This window comes from Parambassis ranga, chromosome 18, assembly GCF_900634625.1.
Source record: "Parambassis ranga chromosome 18, fParRan2.1, whole genome shotgun sequence".
Classification (NCBI taxonomy): Eukaryota; Metazoa; Chordata; class Actinopteri; family Ambassidae; genus Parambassis; species Parambassis ranga.
In genome coordinates this window covers 13,353,160-13,374,008 of record NC_041038.1, presented here as the reverse complement: position 1 = coordinate 13,374,008, position 20,849 = coordinate 13,353,160, and the positions used below count along the sequence as shown (strand labels likewise).

Here is a 20,849-nt window from a genome sequence, read left to right as displayed (position 1 = left end):
CTATATATAAACTATGAACGGGTGTTTAACAGTTACACTTTTTATTTTGAGTTGGTTATGGAGGCAAATCAAAGAAATCCCACATTTTTACTCAGACCCTGAACGCGACACTGCGACACGTGACCCGGAAGTTGTTTTCTTCCCCCAGCAACCAAACGGAGTTGTTAGCTGTTGTTAGCGGAGCGAAGAGAACAGATTCCGACACACATTCCTCCTCACACGTTCACAATGGTGAGATGTTAGACGTGTTTCACGTGTAATGAATACGTGGGTGAATATTCCGTCACTGCCAGTGTGTAGCTTTATAGGAAGGATGCTTATGGAGCGCTAACTGTAGCTAGCCTGATGCTAGCCTGATGCTAGCCGGGCGTTGCCAGTGCAGCTCCGCTGTTTTTGTGTTATCGTGTTAACGGTGCTGGCAGCTGGTCGAGTCCTCTGATGCGTGTTGTGATGCTGCTGTGGTGCAGAAGACAGACTGGGAAATGGATTCATTGTTGTTAAATTGTGTTTCAGGCTGAAGTGGAGGAAACTCTGAAGAGGATCCAGAGTCAGAAGGGGGTCCAGGGAATCATCATCGCCAACTCGGAGGGTAAAATGACTTCCTACGAGCCACACACGGGCTTCTTTTGTTGTGTTTCTGTTTGCTATAAATCGTTTTATAAGATGCAACCAGAACACTGTCATCTCTGCCGTTTACAATTTGCATTGTCTCCACCATCGTAGTTCATTCAGCGTGTAAACAGACCTTTCTTCTCTTCCCCTCCAGGAATCCCCATCAAGACCACCCTGGATAACTCCAGCACGGTGCAGTACGCCGCACTGATCCACCAGCTGGTGATGAAGGCCAGGAGCACCATACGAGACATGGACCCCCAGAACGACCTGACCTTCCTGCGCGTGCGCTCCAAGAAGAACGAGATCATGATCGCGCCAGGTAGAGGCCTGTCCGTGCAAACAGGGGCAGCTGGAACATTAAAGCCATTAAACACACAGACTGCAGTGAAACAACATGGAAACACATTCATGCTGTAGGAAACACTGTCACTCACACTCCATGTGCTCTGAACTGCAGGTGACTGGACCTGTGATTTATCATCCCTGCACTAAAAGTACATCCAAATGTTATCATTTCAATTCATTCAGCTGCACTATACAACATACAGGCACCAGTACTGCAGGACCTATGCTCTCATCTGGTTTAGTAATACTTTGTTAACATGCTTTATAAATAATCAGCTCAGGTGGTGTAATGTTTAAATCTGGTTTGTCTTCACAGATAAGGATTATTTCCTGATCGTAATTCAGAACCCCTCGGATTGAATCTGAAGCTGCTGCAGTCCACGTCTTCACCCTTTATGCCCGTCTTTCAATTAAAAACACAGCAGAAGGGTTTTATTCTGTTGGTTATTTATTGTTTTGTTGGATGTTAGAAACTCTGCTCTCCCGACAGCTTCCTGTTGATTTGTTTCAAATTAAAAAAGTTAAAATGGCCTCATCGTTTCTTCTTCAGACGAAGCTATCAAAGCTCTTCACTGATGTTTTTATCAGAGACTAAACTTAAAGCTGCAGTCATCACTGTATTTATCAGACCCGCCTTTATTTACACGTGTAGCAGCTGAAAAGCAGCGCTGTCGTTTATGTGGAGTCCTCGTCAGTGTCACCGTTTAGCTCCACAGATCTGTTAGGGTTAGAGTCCACAAGCTACTGAACCGAGAGGCTACGATCGCAGAGCCCAGAGGAGTCAGAGGTGTCTGCTTAAAGTCACCGTTTCTCCTTTCAGTCACTTGATTCATTGTTAAAATTAAAGAACGTTCCACCACTGGAGGTCACTACAACAGCTGTTCAACTACAATGGTTAGTCCATGGACCGGTGTCGGCTGGTGTTGGCCCTGGTTAAGGACAGATTTCAGTGATTTATAGTATTGTGTTAGTATCATTTTAAAGAGGACTCTGAGCTTTCATTCAAGCTCTTTTATGAATACTAAGTGCTGTGGACACTGGAGCTCTTCAAACTTTTAATCACACATTTTTCTGCCTACATCATCTTCTGACTTAGTCCTGTGGCATCAGGAAGTACGAGAGCTACCAAATACAAACCCCGCAGTGCAGGCATGGTCCTGAGGGTTTATTCATCCATATTCATTCTGAGGGGCTGGTTTCAGCCTTATATCAGGCAGACAGCTGTTCTGAGGAAGCAGACCACATTCAGTCAAATCAATGGCAATATGTGGTCATTATTGATCTCAGTGAGGCTACAACCACGCAGCTTAAATGAATAATAGCTTTTTATATATCTGAACTATGACTACAGTACAGCTGCACAAAGGGCCAGAGCAGACTCCACCCCCTGAGGAGACTCAGGTCCTTTGGAGTGCAGGGACCGCTCCTGAGGACTTTTGATGACTCTGTGGAGGCACCTGCCATCTTTCATGGAGTGGTCTGCCGGAGCAGCAGCACCTCGGCAGCAGACAGGAGGAGACTGAAGGATAAAGGCCAGCTCTGTGCTGGGGAGCCACATTTGATGTAGGATAATCTCTCATCTCCTCTCTGAGAACACAGACTCACTGCTGTGAGGGACAGGTTTTCACAAGGTTTAGCACACTTGTCCTTGTATATCATATCATTTCACACCAAATGGCACAATCTGATTTAGACATATTTATACCTGCATTACAAGTTGCACATTTTTGCTTCTGCACCTGTGTTTATTTTTTATCTTGCTGTAAATAGTGTTTATACTGTTTAATTTTTACCGTTGGAGGTATATTTTTATTCTGCTGTACTTTGCTGCCGCAACAGTGAAATTTGCCAGCTTGGGATGAATATCCATCTATTCCATTTTATTCTATTCTAAGCAACAATGCTTCATCTTTAATAACACGGTGTACTGTTTATCCCATGCTGCTGTTATTAAGTGCTGTAACTGTTTACATTATGTGACACCGTACATTACACAAATACATTTTTCCCATCAGGGGAGGGGGCTGTCACACCGATAACAATCATTCAGCTGTGACTTCAACAGGGTCGTCACACCACATGTGGACTACAGACAGGAAGCTTTTCAAACAGTATAAACAACCTTTGCCACCTCGAGTGGAACCAACATCTGGTCTGGCCCATGGACTAATCATGGTGGGGTCATGAACACTGACCTGAACTGTGAGGGAGACCTGCGGGTCTGTGGATGTTCTGGTGTCTTCTGTGACCGCTTGGACGAGCCGTCGCCGGCCTCTCCTGGGAAGCTCCAGCACTGTTCCATGTTTTCTGTTTGTGGATAATGGCTCCCAGTGGTCCCAGACCTTTAGAACCTGTGCCAGACTGGCAGATCTCAGCTGTCGAGGATCTGTTGGTCTGCTCCTTCAGGCAGGTCCTGTTTAAGTGATTCCCTGATTGAGGACAGGTGTGGCAGTGATCAGGTGTGGCAGTGATCAGGTGTAGCAGTGATCAGGTGTGGCAGTGATCAGGTGTGGCAGTGATCAGGTGTAGCAGTGATCAGGTGTGGCAGGGATCAGGTGTAGCAGTGATCAGGTGTAGCAGTGATCAGGTGTGGCAGTGATCAGGTGTAGCAGTGATCAGGTGTGGCAGTGATCAGGTGTGGCAGTGATCAGGTGTAGCAGTGATCAGGTGTGGCAGTGATCAGGTGTGGCAGTGATCAGGTGTAGCAGTGATCAGGTGTGGCAGTGATCAGGTGTGGCTGCAGAAACTGAACTCAGCTTTCCAAAGGGGGGGGGGCACCTTCATCTAAACACTGCATGTTGTTATTTTCTGACTAATATTTAATTAACCATTCAATTACTTAATTATCTTTTGTACTGAATTGTGTTGCTTTGTAGGAGTTTGTGGCTGCACTACTACAGTAGTGTTGTTGTTTTGAGTCTTTCATGTAGCTTTGAACATGTTATGAATATGTGGAGTAACACACACAGACACACACAAACACACACAGCCACACACACAAACAAACACACAGACACACACAAACAAACACACAGACACACACACACAAACAAACACACACAGACAAACAAACACACACACACACACACAGACACACACACACACACAAACACACAGACACACAAACACAGACACACACACACAGTAAAAACATCCTGATGATCATTTTCTGTCAGAACCGAGCGGCACAATCATGATCCTGTTAATAAGTGTATTATAATACATCCTGCGGTTATTACCTGTAGGTAAGTTATTACCTGTAGGTCGGTTATTACCTGTAGGTAAGTTATTACCTGTAGGTAGGTTATTACCTGTAGGTCGGTTATTACCTGTAGGTCGGTTATTACCTGTAGGTAATAACAGTGATGTTATTGTTAATAAAGAATATTTAGTGAACGTCTCCTTTAAATCCACCGGATGACGTCAGCTCCTGGGTTTACGGGCTTTGTGTGTCCGGATCTGTTGAGCTTCAGACTGAACAGAGACACACACACACACCGAGCTGTGAGCCGCCGTTACTGCAGCCTCTCCATCAGACTACGCCCGTGATAACCGTGCCAGCCATGCCGTCCGACAGACCCTTCAAGCAGCGGAGGACATTCGGTGAGAGCGCTCTGTTGTTCGGATAGCTAACGTTAGCTTGGCCGAGAGCTTCGGTTAGCCGGCCTGTTAGCCGCCTAGCTCTGCGCGTCTGTTGACAAGTGTGCTTACATTGTGTCTGTTGTTATTGTAGCCGCTAGCAGTGTCTAGCTAGCTGGGACTAAGCTAGCAACAGATCCAAGCAGCACTAGCTCACAGCTAGTGAAGTGCGTGTTATTAAGTGTGGTGGGTGTAAAGTCAGCCGTTAAACCTGTGTAATAACCATGTAATAATGTTACAGGCTGTCTCCCGGCCTCTGTTTAAAGGGCCATCTGGGTCACTGAGACATTAGCCCGGATAGCCCTGAAGCTAGCTCGGGCTGCCATTAGCATGCATTTACACAACTGGAGCAGCTAGGACTGTGTCAGCAGTGCATGCAGAAAGGAAAACAACATGTGCGGACACATGATCCCGGTACACGTGTTCAGTGATTTATGTTGTCATTCGAAGCTACAGACAGCCCCCCCCCCCCATTGCATAACACAGAGAGGCCGGGTGAAGCAACAGCAGCAGGGGCGGAGGAAGCGCTGCGCTCACAGGGTTAACTGACCGGAGCCACCTGGACTCACTGACCTGCCTTATCATGGGGTGTTGGTCCTTCAGCGGCTGTTATTACACAACAAAGAGGCTCAGCCAGGTTAAACTGTCCAACTTTACAGCACATATAATAATAATAATAATAATAATTATGGGTGTGGCTTTGTCTTGAATATTGTGCGATAACAAAGGTCCGCACAAAGACACATCATCACACAAACACACGTGGTACTGTGCTGCTCACCTTTGTACACAGATAAGTAGGTTGCCTCTGCACAGGGTCAGTCTTATGTGCACAATGAAAGGGTTAATCCCAGGTCACTGGTGCACTTTTAACTCAGGCACACGTGCAACAAGGAGCACCTGACCCGGTCACACATATACCAGTGCAGCATGTACAAGGTTACTACAGCGCGAATGCACACATACACTGGCTTCATATGAACACTAGTCTCACCAGGACACCTTGCTCAGCTGGTTGAGCACATATAGAGTTAACTGACTTTGTAACATGTGCATAATAATGGCTTTAAAACACTTATAATACACAGCTAGCATGAAGCAGGAGCAGAGAATACGATGAGAAGGGATTTTTTTTAGCGCCCTCTGTTGGTCACATGTGTCTTGAGACGCAGGATGAGCAGCGTGTCTCTGTTTGGGTTTAAAGTATAAGATTACTTCAGGTCAGACGGTCCACCGGGCGGCGCAGTAGCTGTTTACATTCTGAGGTTATTGAACCTAAGCATCACAATGATGTAGTGATTTTCCAGGGTAAACAGGCTTAAATTGTAGCTCAGACCGTTCATACAGCTGGTGTTAAAAAAAACATCCACAGACCCAAACAAAGGAGCCTTTCACACTCCACCCTCAGCACCACCTGAGCTTTGAACCCTCTGCGTGTTTAAAAGAAGGATTTCTTCCAAAATGGGGCAGTAGGTTCTTTACAGGGAGCAGAGTGTGTGTGTGTAAATGCAGCGATTACAGTGACACACAATCAATATGCAAATGTGTGAACTGATTCCACAACCTGGTTCCAGCTTACATCAAATCAGCCTTCAAACATGTCTAAAATGTCCGTTTCTTATTTTTATTTCCTGTCATCAATCAGCTGATGGTGGCTTGATGGTAGAATAACCTGCCTGACTGATGAACGCTGCTGCGCTGCAGTAAAGCGCTCGGCACACTTCACAGCAGAGGTTAAAGATGACGGGGTGGCTGTGGCGTGTTTGAGAACAGCAGCCATCACAGAGGCGAGCGCTCCGTTTGTGTGGTTACTCCTGGTGGCTGGGGGGCCGTGGCTAACATGGACACAAAGACGGTTCAGCCATCATTGGAGCTGGGTCAGGAGACACTGACACGCTGCTGGTAGCTTCACTTCCTGTGTGTGTGTTAAGGGGCAGGAATGAACTCTGACCTGACAGTTTCTAATTCTGATGCTGGACTCTCATTGGCTGGATGTGGCTCACAGGTCCAGTGTTGCAGTGTGCTGTCACAGAGAGACAACATTAGGCATGGTCAGTCTGCATACAGTAAAGCCGAGGAGCCTGTGTGAACTGATGTGACTGGAACCACCCAATGAATAAAAACTACGTCATATTTAAAGTCGGATAAATTCACAGAGTCCAAACAGAGCGGACTCCTGCAGTGTGCATGGTTCCACGTGTGATGATTTAAACAAACAGCCTGAGGGAGTCACATATCTGCTGAAGACGAGCTGAGAGTCTGCTCCTGATACCAGCCTGTTGTTGACTCTGTGTCTTTTCCCACAGCTGACCGATGCAAAGAGGTCCAGCAGATCCGTGAGCAGCACCCCAACAAGATCCCAGTGAGTCACACCTCATCTTCACCGAGTTACTTTGAAACAGTTATTACACAGAACCAGAAGCTTCCAGATGCCTGAACGAAGCGCAGCTTCAGTTATACGTAGCATTAGCTTTGTTAGCTCTTGCAATGGCTACTGAGGCCTAAAGGCAATTATTCCATATTTTATGTGAAGGCCACTTTAACAAATACTTTGACTAGCATCAGGTTTGAGGAGGTTCAGCTGTCTCAAAGGTCAACAGCCTGACTGGCAGTGTGTGTCTGTGTGTGTCTGCAGGTGATCATTGAGCGGTATAAGGGAGAGAAGCAGCTGCCCGTCCTGGACAAGACCAAGTTCCTGGTTCCTGACCACGTCAACATGAGCGAGCTGGTCAAGATCATCAGGTAACCACACACAAGATAGGACACTGATAGGAGCGTTGACCCAAAGATGAAGGCCGGGGGTGGAGAGTGAGGAGGGAAAGAGGAGACTCAGAGGAGGAGGTGAAACGTGAGAAAGTGAGCTAAAAATGAGGCAACATGGAGCTGAGACAGAAATCCTGTGGCGCTGCGTTGACTTCACGTCCTTCAGTCTGTTTTTATAAATGATGATCCCAGCTCACAGTGAGGTTTATTTAAACCCTTTAAAACTAAACTGACCCCAAAGCACAGTCACAGCAGCAACAGAAACAGTTCCAATGGTCCTTGAACGCATCACGCTGTACGTGGTGTTCATTTCTACAGATGCTTGACATAAGATCATGTTATAATCAATACGGACGCCGACAGGCCGCCACTGTAAGAGCTTCAAAGCAGCTTCCTGCAGAGCTCAGATCAGTTCTAATCCATTTATATTCATGTTGTGCACACAGGTCTGTCAGAAAGACTTCAGGTTCTTCTCAAACTGAGCAGAGTCAGGTCTACGTAAAGAAACTGTCCTTCTGTCTCTGAGCCTTTTAACTTCAATAAAACATCAGCCTGATTCATGATGAGGTAATAACATAATGATGCTGTTATGTAGAGTGGCTCAGAGGAAGTTTATTCATCCTACACCATGGAGCCGCACACAGCGCTGGTTCAGACTCACTGGAAACAAAGGCATCAAAACTTCAGTCACACTCCTCACAAACACCTGTCCAGCCTCCGCTGAGCTCACAGACACCTGACATCACCTGCTGCTGCTATTGGTCAGAACCTCTCTGTGGGTCCACCAGTCAGCCTCCAGTCACTCTGTGCGTGTCTGTCAGGACCAAGCGGCAGCCTTCGGAAGTGTCAAAACTTGTAATGCACGCCGCAGCCACTGGGGGCTGGCTCCAGGAGCGAGTCATTTCCCATAGACTCCCATGTTAAAATGGCCGACTTCACAGCAGAAAAGAACATGTTTACAGTTCTCTTCTAGTGTCGATTGTCCGAGGGGTGAATTTTTTTTACAACTCACTCGTTTCAATTATATTCGGACTTAAAATTACGCATAATTATGGGCGTTGCCGCTTGAGTAACAGACAGTTGACGTATCACAGCGTGAGTTTCCTGCTTCCACGATCGCCCGCCCCCCAAAACTCCACTCGTGCTCCCCCTCTTTGTCCATATTTGGAGTTTTTCCGGACGTGACGCTGCCAACATGGCGGCGGTCAGCACGTCCCGGAGCCTCAGAGTGGCTCTTCAGAAACAAACGGGTGACGTCACAGAAGCTCTGTCCATAGTTTTTACTGTCAGTGGTCAGGACACGTCAGTGCAGATTGTCCTTGTAAAATCTGTGTGAGGGCTGCTGCAGCTGGTGGAACCTCAGGTAGCAGATGGAGCATGATACATGACCATCTGTAACACGCCACACGATGAGGAGAAGCTGAACTTTACACCCTATTCTGTGTTAGAGGTCTCTCAGCTGGAAGCAGAGCTCTGATTGGACGAAGCCAACATGTAGTACAACACTCACACCAACAGTCAGAGGGCTCTGCATGCTGACAAAACCAGGTTATTACGTTATTAATACTTGATCTCACAAGCTCCCTCAGCCCAGCACAGCTGTGCCCCGTCAGGTCATAGCCTCAGTCCTGCTGTACAGACCGTCAGCGCTGAACCAGGACTGTCAGCCTCAAACATCGTGTACAGTAACGTTGTGCTTCATGTGAAGAAACTTAACGCTACACGTTTAAATCTGAGCTCTGCACCTGCAGCCGAGGTCATGTGACCTCAAACAGGAAGCCTTAGTGCCACAAACATTAGGCTCAGGTTATCTGTAGAAATCAGAACCAGGCAGGTCATCACAGCTGCTCTGTCCCTCTCTCATCATCCTCACCCGCTTCCTCCCCCTGCAGGCGCCGTCTGCAGCTGAACCCTACGCAGGCCTTCTTCCTGCTGGTCAACCAGCACAGCATGGTGTCGGTGTCCACACCCATCTCTGAGATCTACGAGCGGGAGAGGGACGAGGACGGCTTCCTCTACATGGTCTACGCCTCGCAGGAGACCTTCGGCTGCTAGGGAGGGAGGGAGGGAGGGGGAGGAGGGGAGGGCGGGGCATCCTCAGGCGTCCCGCTCCCTCTCTGTGGACCCCCTGTTCATTGGGTCAGTACAGAGGAGAGGCCGTGTGCGTTTCTCTTTCACCCCTCACGCCTCTCTTCACAGTCCAAGTTCCACCATTGATTGTCTGGTTTTTCCTCCGTAACACTACACACACACTAGAGAAGCTGATCAGGATGGAATCTGAGGCTCAGCTGACGAGTTGATAGACAGCTCAGCTCCGCCCCGCCTCTACGACAGATAAAGTTTTAACCCCGTCATCACACGTTCAGCCTGAAGCTCCACCTGCAGCTGACAATCAGGCTCCGTCACTTACAGGTCACACGTGCAATATTTCCCCCTCACGCCTCTCTTCATCATATCACCCCCCCCCACTACACATACCCTAACAGGGGGGGGGGGGCATTAGCATTAGCCCTACTAGCCTCACGCTGCCTGTAAGCACAATATCTTGACACGCACCTGCTCCACTCCAGCAAATCATTCAACTCGCTGGATCAGCGTAAAGGCGGCGGCGGCGAGGAGGAGTCATCACAGCATGCTTCTGATCCTGCTCTGAGCTCAGCCGCCTGAGGCCCTCTGACATCAGCCGTCAGCTGTGAGGGCGCCGCCTCCTCAGATCGTAGTTGATCGTTAATAAAATGTATTTACTGTAGGAACTGAACGAGCTTCTTTTGCACATGAACTAACAGGAATATAAACGTTGGCGCCGGTTGTTTTAGGACGTTCTGTATCTGTATTCTTTTTGTATGGGCTCCTCTGTACGTCTGCCTTCTGTATAGTCGTGATGCACTACAAACCTCGCATGTTTTTCTTTTTTAACAAATGTATATTGATAGTTTTCATTTTTCGATGCCCGCCCCCCCAAACCAAAAACTGAAAACATGTATGTTTGAAGCAGCAGACCCTGTGTGGTATGAACCCTCATATATCCCGGCCGTGTTAGTTTTCTTTAGGCTTCCTGACGTCGTCACTGTTTGCAGAAGTGTACATAGATGCATTGCTACAACTTAATTCAAAGCATTTGCCAATAAATAATAAAAAAGTTGCCTTTAAAACACGTCGTCCGTTTGTACCTGAACCAGATGTTTTAACTACCTGCAGAACATTCTTTAGCAGAGACTGGATGACCGGTGAATCTTTTCTTATCCTAATGTGGTCGTTATCTCCACCGTCATACAGTGACGTGCTGGGAGAGGCTTCGGCTTTACAGTAAGAAAGAAACGTCTCCAACGGATAAAAAGAGGTCGATTCATTTTATTTTACAAGACAGACGAGAAAAAAATCTGTCCTGTCCGGTTTGAGTCGTTTCATACAGATTGAGGAAAAACACACAACTCTGCAGAAACATCACAGACGAGACAGGACCAGCCTGGTTTACATCACACTGCTGCTTCTGGTATCGTCAGCTTTCTTCACGCGAAGCTTGGACGTGGACGCTGCAGGAACCTTTCCCCGTCACAGTTTAGCATCAGGGAGCTCGTTAATCATTCGAAACACGTTTCAGCACGGCGGCGTCACCGTCCTTTAAAAAGCAAACAAGAAAAAGTCCCAGCACACGGAGCGAAGAGGAGATGAGGAGCCGTCGATGTTTCTCTGCCTGTTTTGAAAAGGTGTGAACGGTGGTAGGTGCAGGTGGAGGGAGAGAGTGGAGGAAATGATCCGGCAGCATGTTGGCTTGGTGCAGCAGAGACGCAGCAGCTTCTACGCCATGCTGAGGGAGACACAGAGAGGAGACAGACATCAGCTCAGTGTCCGGAACCTGGGAGGCGGGAGAGGCCGCTTAACATCAAGATCCACCGCCGCTGCGAGCGGTTTAAATATGACACCAGAGACTCGGAGGGAAACCGGAAGACTCAACCTTCTGATGGTCCTTAGAAGCATCATGTGTGAGCAACTGCTTGAAACGGGTTTAAATTCCACACTCCATACGTAAAGTAAATAATTCAGCAAAACACTCTTTACTCCCTCAGCAGCCAGCAGGACGCCATGATGGAGTCACTGTGAGCAGCAGTCACATGACCCACACTCAGAGAGTCTCTGTCTGAACACCTGAGTGATTCTAAACACACACTCTGACTGCAGACGGGACGGAGTGTGTGTGTGTGTGTGTGTGTGTGTGTGTCACCTGTCGATCAGAGAGTCCCTCATGGTGGTGGCGATGGCGGAGGGCTGTGCCGTGTCGCTCAGTCTGAACACGCTCTCGATGACAGACAGCTCGGTGCTGGTCGTGTCCAGCCCACAGAACGCACACCAGTCGTTGACCACCATCCCCGCCGCGATCACCTCACTGCCCCGGTTCACCGTGCCGGCCTGGACAGGAAGTCAACTTTAGTGTTGACAAAATAAACAAACTGTGTGTGAACGGGCTGTTTTCTACAGTCCCACAACTCACCACCAGGGGGACCTGTAGCAGAGACGACAGCTCGTCCTGGTCTTCTATGGATGTCTTTGGGTGGACGAGGCCTCCCTGGTTGCTGAACGCGCAGTACGAGCCGACAAGAACCTGCTCCGCTATCGTCTGACGGAAGACCTCCACCTTCAGAGTGTCTGCGAGGATCTCCTCTGTCTCCTGACGGGGGCGGAGCGCAAACCTTTATTTATCTTTACCAACTACAAATGATGAACCAGGTGTGTGTGTCGCCTCACTCTGTCGAGGTCAGGGTGGACCAGCGCCACGTAGTCGTTGCAGGCGATGACGTTCCCCAGAGCGGACAGCCTCTCCTCCACTCTCTGGATCCTCACTGCGTCTGGCAGACAGTTCCTGATGTGCTGCAGCTCCTGGTCTGTCGTGTTGTTTGGCACCAGAAGGCCGTGGCGGTTGCCTGGCGACAGGAGGGAAACAGGAAGCGCTCGTCTAACAGGTAAACACGGGTGGTGCAGTCAAGGATCAAAGAAAGTCCTGCTCACCCACACACATCCTTCCGATGATGCGGCAGCCTGCGATGGAAGCATGAACCACGGGGATGGTTTCGGACAGCTCTCCTTCAAACACACTGCAGACACACACAGACACACACAGTATATAAGGTCAGTGTAGGGCAGAGGTCACCAACAGGTGGTCCGGGTCCGGACCCAGAAGCCGCCTCATACGCACCCGAACTCACAGTCCAAACAGCGGTGTGAGGAGCCAGTGAACGTATTTCCATGTGAAAGCAGCTGGACGTGTTGTAGTCTATTCATAACTGGTTTTGTTATTCCAGCTACATAAAGGTCATTGTCTGTACAGATCACTCATTAAGGAGTTCTTTAAAACAGTGTTCAGCTTTTAATCTTGGTGAAACTGAGGGAGAATCGCTGCTTATCAATTAATCCTTAATCGATTGATAAGGTCAATTAACTATCAGTTAATGAATTACTCGATAATTTGCATCCCTATTCTGACCTGTTATTAAAGGTCGGGGAGGAGGTTTTAAACCTCAGTGAGTCAGCCAGGTTTCAAAGTAAACTCACGCCCTGTTCGCTCGGAGCTCACCCTGAAGCCACGCCTCCAACCAGGCTGTGACGTCGGCCATCATGGTGCTCAGAGCAGGAAGAGAGTGACAACCAGCCAATCCTCCTACAGGGTCCACCCGGAGGACTGGCTGATGTTTTTATGTTTTATAGCTTCAGATGATTCATATTCTTCGTTTTAATGAGAAACTGCCGAACTGATCGGCTGCTATCGGACTGTAAAGAGAAGTTACACTGATTTAACACAAAGTGCATCAGAGTGAGACCTCCTCCCCGACCTTTAACAAAGATTGAGAAGATTGGACCAGTTGTATCTTTTGGGGGAATATTTGAACCTTTTTTGTGGAATACTTAATGCGGCCCAGCCTCACCCAGACTCGGCCCCCGGGTAAGTTGAGTTTGAGACCCCTGGTCTAAGCGGTCTGTGTTCTCACAGTAACAGACTCTGTGTCTGTGGCTCTCAGTCTGTGCTGCATCTGTTTCTTTGGGGATCATGGAGTCTGGATCTAGCTCTGTCCATGTGTGGACCATGTCCGGTTAAATGTCTGTGGACGCTGCAGACAGAGTCCAGCAGCTGTCCCTGCCCGGGACCAGCAGCTCTGCACAGAGCCTCCTCTTCCTCACCCTGAGTCTGAGGGTCCAGCAGCAGCTCCACTCACAGACACACCTCATCTGACCTGCTTCCACCTGATAACATTAGCCTCCATGCCGCCAGAAGCAGAGCTCACACCGCTGGCCGAACCGAGCCGCACTGACCTGTAGAAGTTCTCCGAGCCGCCGATGGCCACCAGGCAGTAGGTGTTGGTCAGCTTGGCGAAGCAGCCGATCTCGTTGTTCTTCTCGAAGGACGCTCTCACGGCCATGATGAGGAGGAGGTGACGGTCTGATCCTGAAACACAGCAGCGAGCCGTGACTCTTCCTCACGGTCCACACACAGCGACCACAGCTAGCTCCGAGGCTAACGGGCTAGCTGTCAGACGTTAGTGGCTAAGCCGTTTAAATGGACACCTCTCGTGTTTAACCTGATCTTAGTGGTGAACAGACGCTTCCGGCTTCAAACGGGTTAATGTCGCTTCAGTCCGAAGGTTCTGGAAACAGCAGAAATTACCTGGAGACGCTTCGTGGCCTGCAGACACGCGAGGGACGCCTTCCTTAAAAACCCACGTGCTCACTTCCGCTTCAGAGTGGACGCAGTGACGTAAAACGTCTCACGAGCGCACGGCGTATAAAAATCAATGAACGTAACGTTTACAAAATAAAAGCACGGGTTCTGACCCAGATATCACAGTGAATATGACAGAACACATTCCGAATCTATTCAGAAAATAAACACAACAAAATGCCCGTCTGTATATTATAAAATATAAAACATGTTATTTATAAAACATTATTATTATTATTATTGGTATATTTTAGTCTCTATTATTGTTTGAATGTTTTTTTATGTTTTTTTATTTCTCTTTTTTTATTTTTTTTCCAATGCTATACTGTAGTAGTTTCTAATCATAATTTAACATGTTTCACGTGTATATATTAAATGTATTATTTATTATTTGTGTTCTATCGTTGCTCAGATTGTTTATTATATTTATGTGTTTGTTTTTTCTATATGAATCGAGCTTGGACTGATTGATCCAGACATTTCCTCCAATCAGCTGCTTTACCACCTGTCATGTTTCAGTGTGTGTGTGTGTGTCTGTGTGTGTCTGTGCGTGTGTGTCTGTGTGTGTGTCCTCCTCACTCTCTTCCCTCCTCAACAACTCGCATAGCAACCGCCGTCCTCTTCTCTGTCCTCGAGCTGCACAGAAATCTTCGCTCTCGGCCAATCACAGCACCCTCTCCCTATGACGTGTTGTTTGTTGACACTTCCATTAGCTCGCCACCTGTGTGACGTCACTGCAGTTAGGGACGGAGGATGGGGGGAGGGGCAGGGGGAGGAGACAAAGAGCAGCTGAGACAAGCGAGAGGTATCACTCCTACTTTTATTTCCCTCAACGGCTGAAGAGAATGTAGCCATGACGCATCGATCATCGATCAGTCAATAATCCTCTGATGTGTTCATTCTCCATAACAGAGGGTGAGGATCTGTGCAGGCTTCAGCATCATGACTCAGGGTTAGCTGGGACATTCACTGACGAGGATGGTCACACGTTACAATCCGAGATCACTACCGTAACGCGCGGAGTGATACCTCCTGTCGCGCCTCAGGATCTCCGCGGCCCAGCGCTACGCCGACACGTCGGTCTGATTCTCTGCCTGGAAACATCGCACACTAATCGGAAGCAGCGGCTGACAGAGACGGAGGGTCCAGAGGGGTCGATGAGGTGGGCTGAGACTCATCTGCGCTCCCGCAGCTCCGCTTAGGTTCCGGTGTGTGTCTGCGTGTGTGTGGGCGGAGCTGTGAACATGTCACACTAACAGCAACATGACAGACACACAGCGGCTCACACACACACACACACACACACACACACACACTCACACACACACGAGGCGTGATTCAGTTTGAATGCGTTTGATTGATCAGGATTTAATTTGATTATATTTCACTGTAACTAATGATTGATGAGCAGATGATTGATGAGCAGATGATTGATGATTGATGAGCAGATGATTGATGATTGATGATTGATGAGCAGATGATTGATGAGCATGATGTTACACACACCATGATAAACTCAGGCCTTTAACAACGGACCAGCTGGTCCTGTAAATATGACAGAACTCTGGTGTACATGAGTCCTGAGTCTGCCTCACCTCAGAGGGAGGATGAAGATGAGGATGAAGAGTCTCTGTGAACGGCATCAGGCCGCAATAATTAATCTGCTGCTGAGACTGTTTATCTTCATCACTTCCTGGTGGGCGGAGCCAAAGTGTTTCATTACTGAAGGAAAGAAAACACACACACACACACACACTGAGAGTCAGCGAACAAAGGCACAAAGACGATATCCAGCCATGCTGTGCATCATGGTGTCTCTGTGTGTGTCTGTCGTCATGTTGTGTCTCTGTTGGGAGTGGTGTGTGTGTATGTGTGTGTATGTGTGACATGTCACCCTGCCGTCAGCTGCCTGCATGCAGCTGCAGTCGGTGCAGACATGGAGGCGGTTCTGAGCCCCGGCACCCTGTGGGTCACACCTGCTTTTTGTGTAGTCGTGTGAGTCCTCGGTTGTTTCAAAGTGACGAGGGCAGCGGCGCAGATAAGGAGGAATAATATCTGAGAGCAGGGATCTATTTTTATCCAGCTCTGTGCTGTGCAGGCAGCTGGGAGGGCCGAGCCGCCGCTCTGAACTTCATGAGCGAAGCCGCAGGTCTGGTCAGACCTGCAGGTCAGCTCCACCTCGTCCTATGGTTTCATATCAGATATTATTGTTTTTTAAGTAGCATTCTGACAGTTTTTACATTGAGGCCTATATCACATGTGCAGTAGCCAACAAAATGGCAGAGAAGCTTGTTGAGACATTCTGCCTGGTATGAAAGGGTCTGCTGCAGATCGGATCAGGTCAGTCACACCCTTAAACCAGAACTGCTCCTCCTCTACATGAAGCTCTTTGTGGGTGGGCTCACTCCTGGAGGCAGCCTCTAGTGGACTCTGGAGGACCTGCAGTTTTTCTGGTTGGTCTCTCAGGTGCTGAGGTGGTTGTAGAGCCTGGAGCCCCCCTCCCCTCCGTGTGTGTGTCGTACGACCAGATCCTGGATCCGACACATCCTCACTCAGTGAGGTCTGAGGATCTGTTCAAGCAGCTCTGCTCGGAGGGACAGAGGAGGAGGAGGTTTCTGCACATGCTGCAGGATTTTCAGCTCCGACTGTCTGTTTCCATCCTCTTTGCTCCGGCTCTGTGCTCGGCTCTGGTTCAGCTGCTCCTCCAGCAGAACCTGAACCCTCTGATGTTAAATTTAGGATGTGGGATAAAGGTCAGGCCCTCGATCTACTCTAATATCAAAACGATGCAGGAAACAAACGATTAGAAACTGAAGTCAAACAGTTTTACAGCGACAGCTCGCCCTGACTGTTCGTCCTGGTGGAGTGTAATTTCCCAGCATGCATTATGGAGCGCCAATCGTGTTAAGCATGATGAGTAAGATGATCCCATCAGCTGCGTCCGCTGAACTGATGGTGTTGTGCCTGATTGGATTGGCGTCCTGCACGGATTAGAGATGTCCGATCTGATAACCCCGGAGAGGCTGATGGCCGCCGTCCTCTTCCTCTCTATCTGCATCTGTCTTCCTCACTATCAGGGGCTCTCCATCGCTCGCCGTCTCTTTTCTCTCCATGTCTCAGACTGTTGTTATTCTCACCTTTAAATGATGGCTCCACTGTCTCTCATGTTTCCTGATTATTCTGCTAATTCAGTCTGTAGTCCCATTTAGCCACTTGTTAGCATTTAGCATGCTAACATTTAACACACACTGTCTGTCTTTCTGTGTGTTTGTCCTGCAGAGCTGACGATGGGAGGAGATCAGAGTCATGAGAAGGAGGCGGAGGAGAAACAGGAGAAAACTGAGGCCCATCAGGACTCTGAAACACCTGAGCAACAACCCGCTGCAGGTAAACGCTGCGCACACACACACACACACACACCCTTCATCTGAAAGAGCACTGAACACCAGCAGCAGTGTTCACAGTAAATGTCTGCTTCCACAGAGACACCAGCAGAGCTGCCCCAGTGCAGGATGGGAAACAGGAGGGTGGACAACATGTGCTTCATGATCTCATGCACTAACTGGTACTAAGATGGAGCTGATGGAGCTGAAGCAGCAGCAGTGAGTGACGATTGAGGATGGAACCATGATGACTTTTAGGACTTCTGGTCCAAATGCTGCATTCATGACCCCCCCGAAAATCAAAAATTCAGCTGCCAACGAAATCCTTGTGTTGATTACTGAGGTGTACTGCTGCTCTAAAGGTGTTCCCAGAACTAAAGTTCTTCAGCTCTCTGGTGTCCGTGTGCTTCAAAGAGCCACACATGGGGAGCATCACGGAGACATCAGAGCCTCCATGCTCCGACACACCACCTGCATTAGGGTGGATGAAGTCAAACACACGATGTTAGGACCCAATAAAGAAAAACTGTGGAGATGTGTGTGTGTCCTGTGTGCAGGTGGTCGAACATACTGCTGGTCACCACAGGAGGAGCTTACGCCTCCCTAAAGGAGCATTTCAGCAAAACACCACCAGGCAGCTTCATGAAGCAGCCGGTCCATTCAGGCTGCTCGTCACGCTGCAGACGCTCCCACACTGATGGAGCTGCAGGAGCAGTCAGACCGCTGAGGGTGGAGAGAGACACACACAACACACAACACAGAGAGAGACACACACAGAGAGAGACACACACACACAGAGAGAGACACAAAGAGACACACACAGAGAGAGACACACACACACAGAGACACACAACACACAGAGACACACACAGAGAGACACACAACACACAACACAGAGAGAGACACACACACACAGAGACACAGAGAGAGAGACACACAACACACAACACAGAGAGAGACACACACAGAGAGAGACACACACACACAGAGACACAGAGAGAGAGACACGCACAGAGAGACACACAGACACACAACACAGAGAGACACACACACACAGAGAGACACACACACACAGAGACACATACACAGGGAGAGACACACACACACAACACAGAGAGAGACACAAAGAGACACACACAGAGAGAGACACACAAAGAGACACACAGAGAGAGAGAGACACACACACAACACAGGCAACAGAGACACACACACACAACACAGAGAGAGACACAGACACACACACACACACAAAACAGGCAACAGAGAGACACAAAGAGACACACACACACACACAGAGACACACACAGAGACACACAGATGTTGGTCCATCATCACAAAGACAGACGCTGGATGAAGTCTGCACGTTTATTGACATGTCATTGTTAACAGAAGGTGGTGTCATCGTATATAATTGGCGTGAGACAGTAAAATCAAACATAGAAAACATCTGCGTCATGTTAACATCTTAAATAATAAACCTCTGTCCTTAGAAATAAATCTGCATTTATAGTCTTCAAGTCATAAACGTAAACATGCCTATTGAGTAAACATGGTGGTGACGGGCTGAAATAAGAGAAACTAATACAAAACCCTGCCGGGTCTATTTACATCAGCTGATAGGTCGACATGATGCAAACAGCTGCATCAGTGAAGACGTGAGCCGAGGTCCCATTTTTTTCATTTTGATTTTATAATCAACCCATTTAGTCAAAAAACCCAAAAACCGAACAAAAGTCCGACAGTATTTACACAAAAGGCTGGAACTCAAACAGAATCTCTCTTAAAGCTATTTCTGATGAAGTCTCCTACGAGTGGTACGAGTGGCATTATCCAAAGAATCAGTAAACCCAGAAGTCCGCCCAGACACCTCTGATATGTTTTACTCTCCTACGTCTTATTTACTTCGTTAAGAAAGAGAACGTTAGAAACTAAAGGCAACAACAGGTTAAAGGAAGACTCAGCTACACGAGGCCACGCCCCCACACGCAGGGGCGCTCGTCAGAGACGGGTCAGAGTCCTTAAACCATGAAATGACTCCTGGAGGTGAATGTGAGCGAACAGAAGCAACGTTTGACGACATTCATGGAGGATGTAGTTCACAAAGGCAGAAAGGCAAGCGAGTCGCCGTGAGTCCACCATGAGACCACCATCAGTCCACCGTTGGATTTAACTTCTCAGGAACTGGCTCTAAGTCTTAGTATTACTGGTGGGCTGTTAGTGTGAAAATGCTTCGTGGGGTTTTGGATCAGAAACTCTAGAAACCAGGTTAGCACGCTGCTTGTTGTTAGCTCGCTGCAGCGCACTGCTTGTTGTTAGCACGCTGCAGCGCACTGCTTGTTGTTAGCACACTGCTTGTTGTTAGTGCGCTGCTTGTTGTTAGCACACTGCTTGTTGTTAGCACGCTGCTTGTTGTTAGCACGCTGCTTGTTGTTAGCATGCTGCTGCTTGTTGTTAGCACGTTGCTTGTTGTTAGCGTGCTGCTTGTAGTTAGCGTGCTGCTTGTTGTTAGCACGCTGCTTGTTGTTAGCTCGCTGCTTGTTGTTAGCACGCTGCTTGTTGTTAGCATGCTGCTGCTTGTTGTTAGCACGCTGCTGCTTGTTGTTAGCACGCTGCTTGTTGTTAGCACGCTGACTTCACCCAGAAGTTTCTCCGTTAAAAACACAACCACGACCTGAACCCTGATGTTATGGCACCTGGTCCTATGTCCAGAGCAGCTGTGCGGCTCAGGTTGTGTCGTCGTGTGTTTTTTGTCTCTGTCTCTGACGAGCGCCGTGCCGTTTGGGCGCCGCCACGCCCGCTAACTGAGTCCAACTTTAAAGGCAACTCACTGTTGTCCGAACCCAGCAGAACATGACCAGACCCGGGACACACTCTGACCACTTTTGTCTCTTTTTTGTGCCGTGTTGGATTTTTCTGCCGGCACAGTGGCACCAGAGTCTCTTCCTTCGTTTGTGAAACTGAAGCTGACGTGAGGACGCACAGTAACGTGAAGTAAACGGTCCAAAGAAAGACGAGGATGGAGTCGAGGCAGAAAAATCCAACAGGCGGTTCGTCCCAGGTCTGCCCCCCCCCCCCCCCCGTGAGCAGGATAGATACAAACAGAAAATCTCATGTACATATACTTCGTCTTTACGTTCCATAGGTTATAATCACTACAATATGTTTTCTTCAAGTACCTTCATCCTGTTCCACAGACATCTGCTGAAAACACTGTAAACTGCTATTCTGTAAATCTCACCAATATTTACACAGCGTCCCCTCCGCGGGACGCGATGAAGACTGTTTCACCTCATCACTCCTCACTCTGTTATCACACTGCAGGAACCTCCACCAGCGGAGCTCGCTCCTCCAGTGTCCTGAAGCAGCCTGACGGGACGATTTGAGAACCAAGGCCG

The 20,849-nt window shown here is 48.4% G+C and overlaps 3 protein-coding genes and 1 long non-coding RNA gene across 5 annotated transcripts; 3 read left to right on the top strand and 1 right to left on the bottom strand.

Moving 5' to 3' along the window:
* The first annotated feature begins 108 nt into the window (after positions 1-108).
* dynlrb1 (dynein, light chain, roadblock-type 1) lies at positions 109-1,491 on the top strand. The gene is made up of 4 exons (XM_028429209.1): positions 109-231; positions 514-589; positions 767-934; positions 1,277-1,491. Exons 1-4 carry the CDS (start codon positions 229-231, stop codon positions 1,318-1,320), a joined length of 291 nt encoding a protein of 96 aa, XP_028285010.1. The 5' UTR covers positions 109-228; the 3' UTR covers positions 1,321-1,491.
* A 2,890-nt stretch (positions 1,492-4,381) lies between these two features.
* On the top strand, positions 4,382-10,506 carry map1lc3a (microtubule-associated protein 1 light chain 3 alpha). The gene is made up of 4 exons (XM_028429208.1): positions 4,382-4,563; positions 6,906-6,961; positions 7,235-7,341; positions 9,255-10,506. Exons 1-4 carry the CDS (start codon positions 4,524-4,526, stop codon positions 9,415-9,417), a joined length of 366 nt encoding a protein of 121 aa, XP_028285009.1. The 5' UTR covers positions 4,382-4,523; the 3' UTR covers positions 9,418-10,506.
* A 187-nt stretch (positions 10,507-10,693) lies between these two features.
* On the bottom strand, positions 10,694-14,116 carry eif6 (eukaryotic translation initiation factor 6). 2 transcript variants are annotated; one of them, XM_028429724.1, is made up of 7 exons: positions 14,018-14,116; positions 13,666-13,798; positions 12,367-12,452; positions 12,106-12,281; positions 11,852-12,028; positions 11,585-11,769; positions 10,694-11,170 (listed from the first exon to the last, which is right to left on the bottom strand). In XM_028429724.1, the coding sequence occupies exons 2-7, from the start codon at positions 13,770-13,772 to the stop codon at positions 11,161-11,163; spliced, it is 741 nt and encodes a 246-aa protein (XP_028285525.1). In that variant the 5' UTR covers positions 13,773-13,798; positions 14,018-14,116; the 3' UTR covers positions 10,694-11,160. The 2 variants fall into 2 exon arrangements, with proteins under 2 accessions (XP_028285525.1, XP_028285524.1); XM_028429723.1 differs by having other exon boundaries at positions 13,932-14,101.
* Positions 14,117-14,927: 811 nt separating this feature from the next.
* LOC114450966 (uncharacterized) lies at positions 14,928-17,989 on the top strand. Its single transcript, XR_003672149.1, has 3 exons — positions 14,928-15,233; positions 17,351-17,458; positions 17,555-17,989. It is a non-coding gene; the product is annotated as an uncharacterized LOC114450966 (long non-coding RNA).
* Positions 17,990-20,849: the final 2,860 nt, after the last annotated feature.

Bases quoted from the DNA above. Each gene is read 5' to 3' on its own strand.
- map1lc3a (XM_028429208.1), top strand. From the start codon at position 4,524: ATGCCGTCCGACAGACCCTTCAAGCAGCGGAGGACATTCG. The intron at 4,564-6,905 runs GTGAGAGCGCTC...CTTTTCCCACAG, and splicing joins CAAGCAGCGGAGGACATTCG to CTGACCGATGCAAAGAGGTC. The intron at 7,342-9,254 runs GTAACCACACAC...CTCCCCCTGCAG, and splicing joins GAGCTGGTCAAGATCATCAG to GCGCCGTCTGCAGCTGAACC.
- eif6 (XM_028429724.1), bottom strand. From the start codon at position 13,772: ATGGCCGTGAGAGCGTCCTTCGAGAAGAACAACGAGATCGGCTGCTTC. The intron at 12,453-13,665 runs GTCAGTGCGGCT...GTGTGTCTGCAG, and splicing joins GGCTCGGAGAACTTCTACAG to TGTGTTTGAAGGAGAGCTGT. The intron at 12,029-12,105 runs GTGAGGCGACAC...CGCCCCCGTCAG, and splicing joins TCCACCCTGACCTCGACAGA to GAGACAGAGGAGATCCTCGC.
- dynlrb1 (XM_028429209.1), top strand. The intron at 590-766 runs GTAAAATGACTT...CTTCCCCTCCAG, and splicing joins CATCATCGCCAACTCGGAGG to GAATCCCCATCAAGACCACC. The intron at 935-1,276 runs GTAGAGGCCTGT...TTGTCTTCACAG, and splicing joins CGAGATCATGATCGCGCCAG to ATAAGGATTATTTCCTGATC.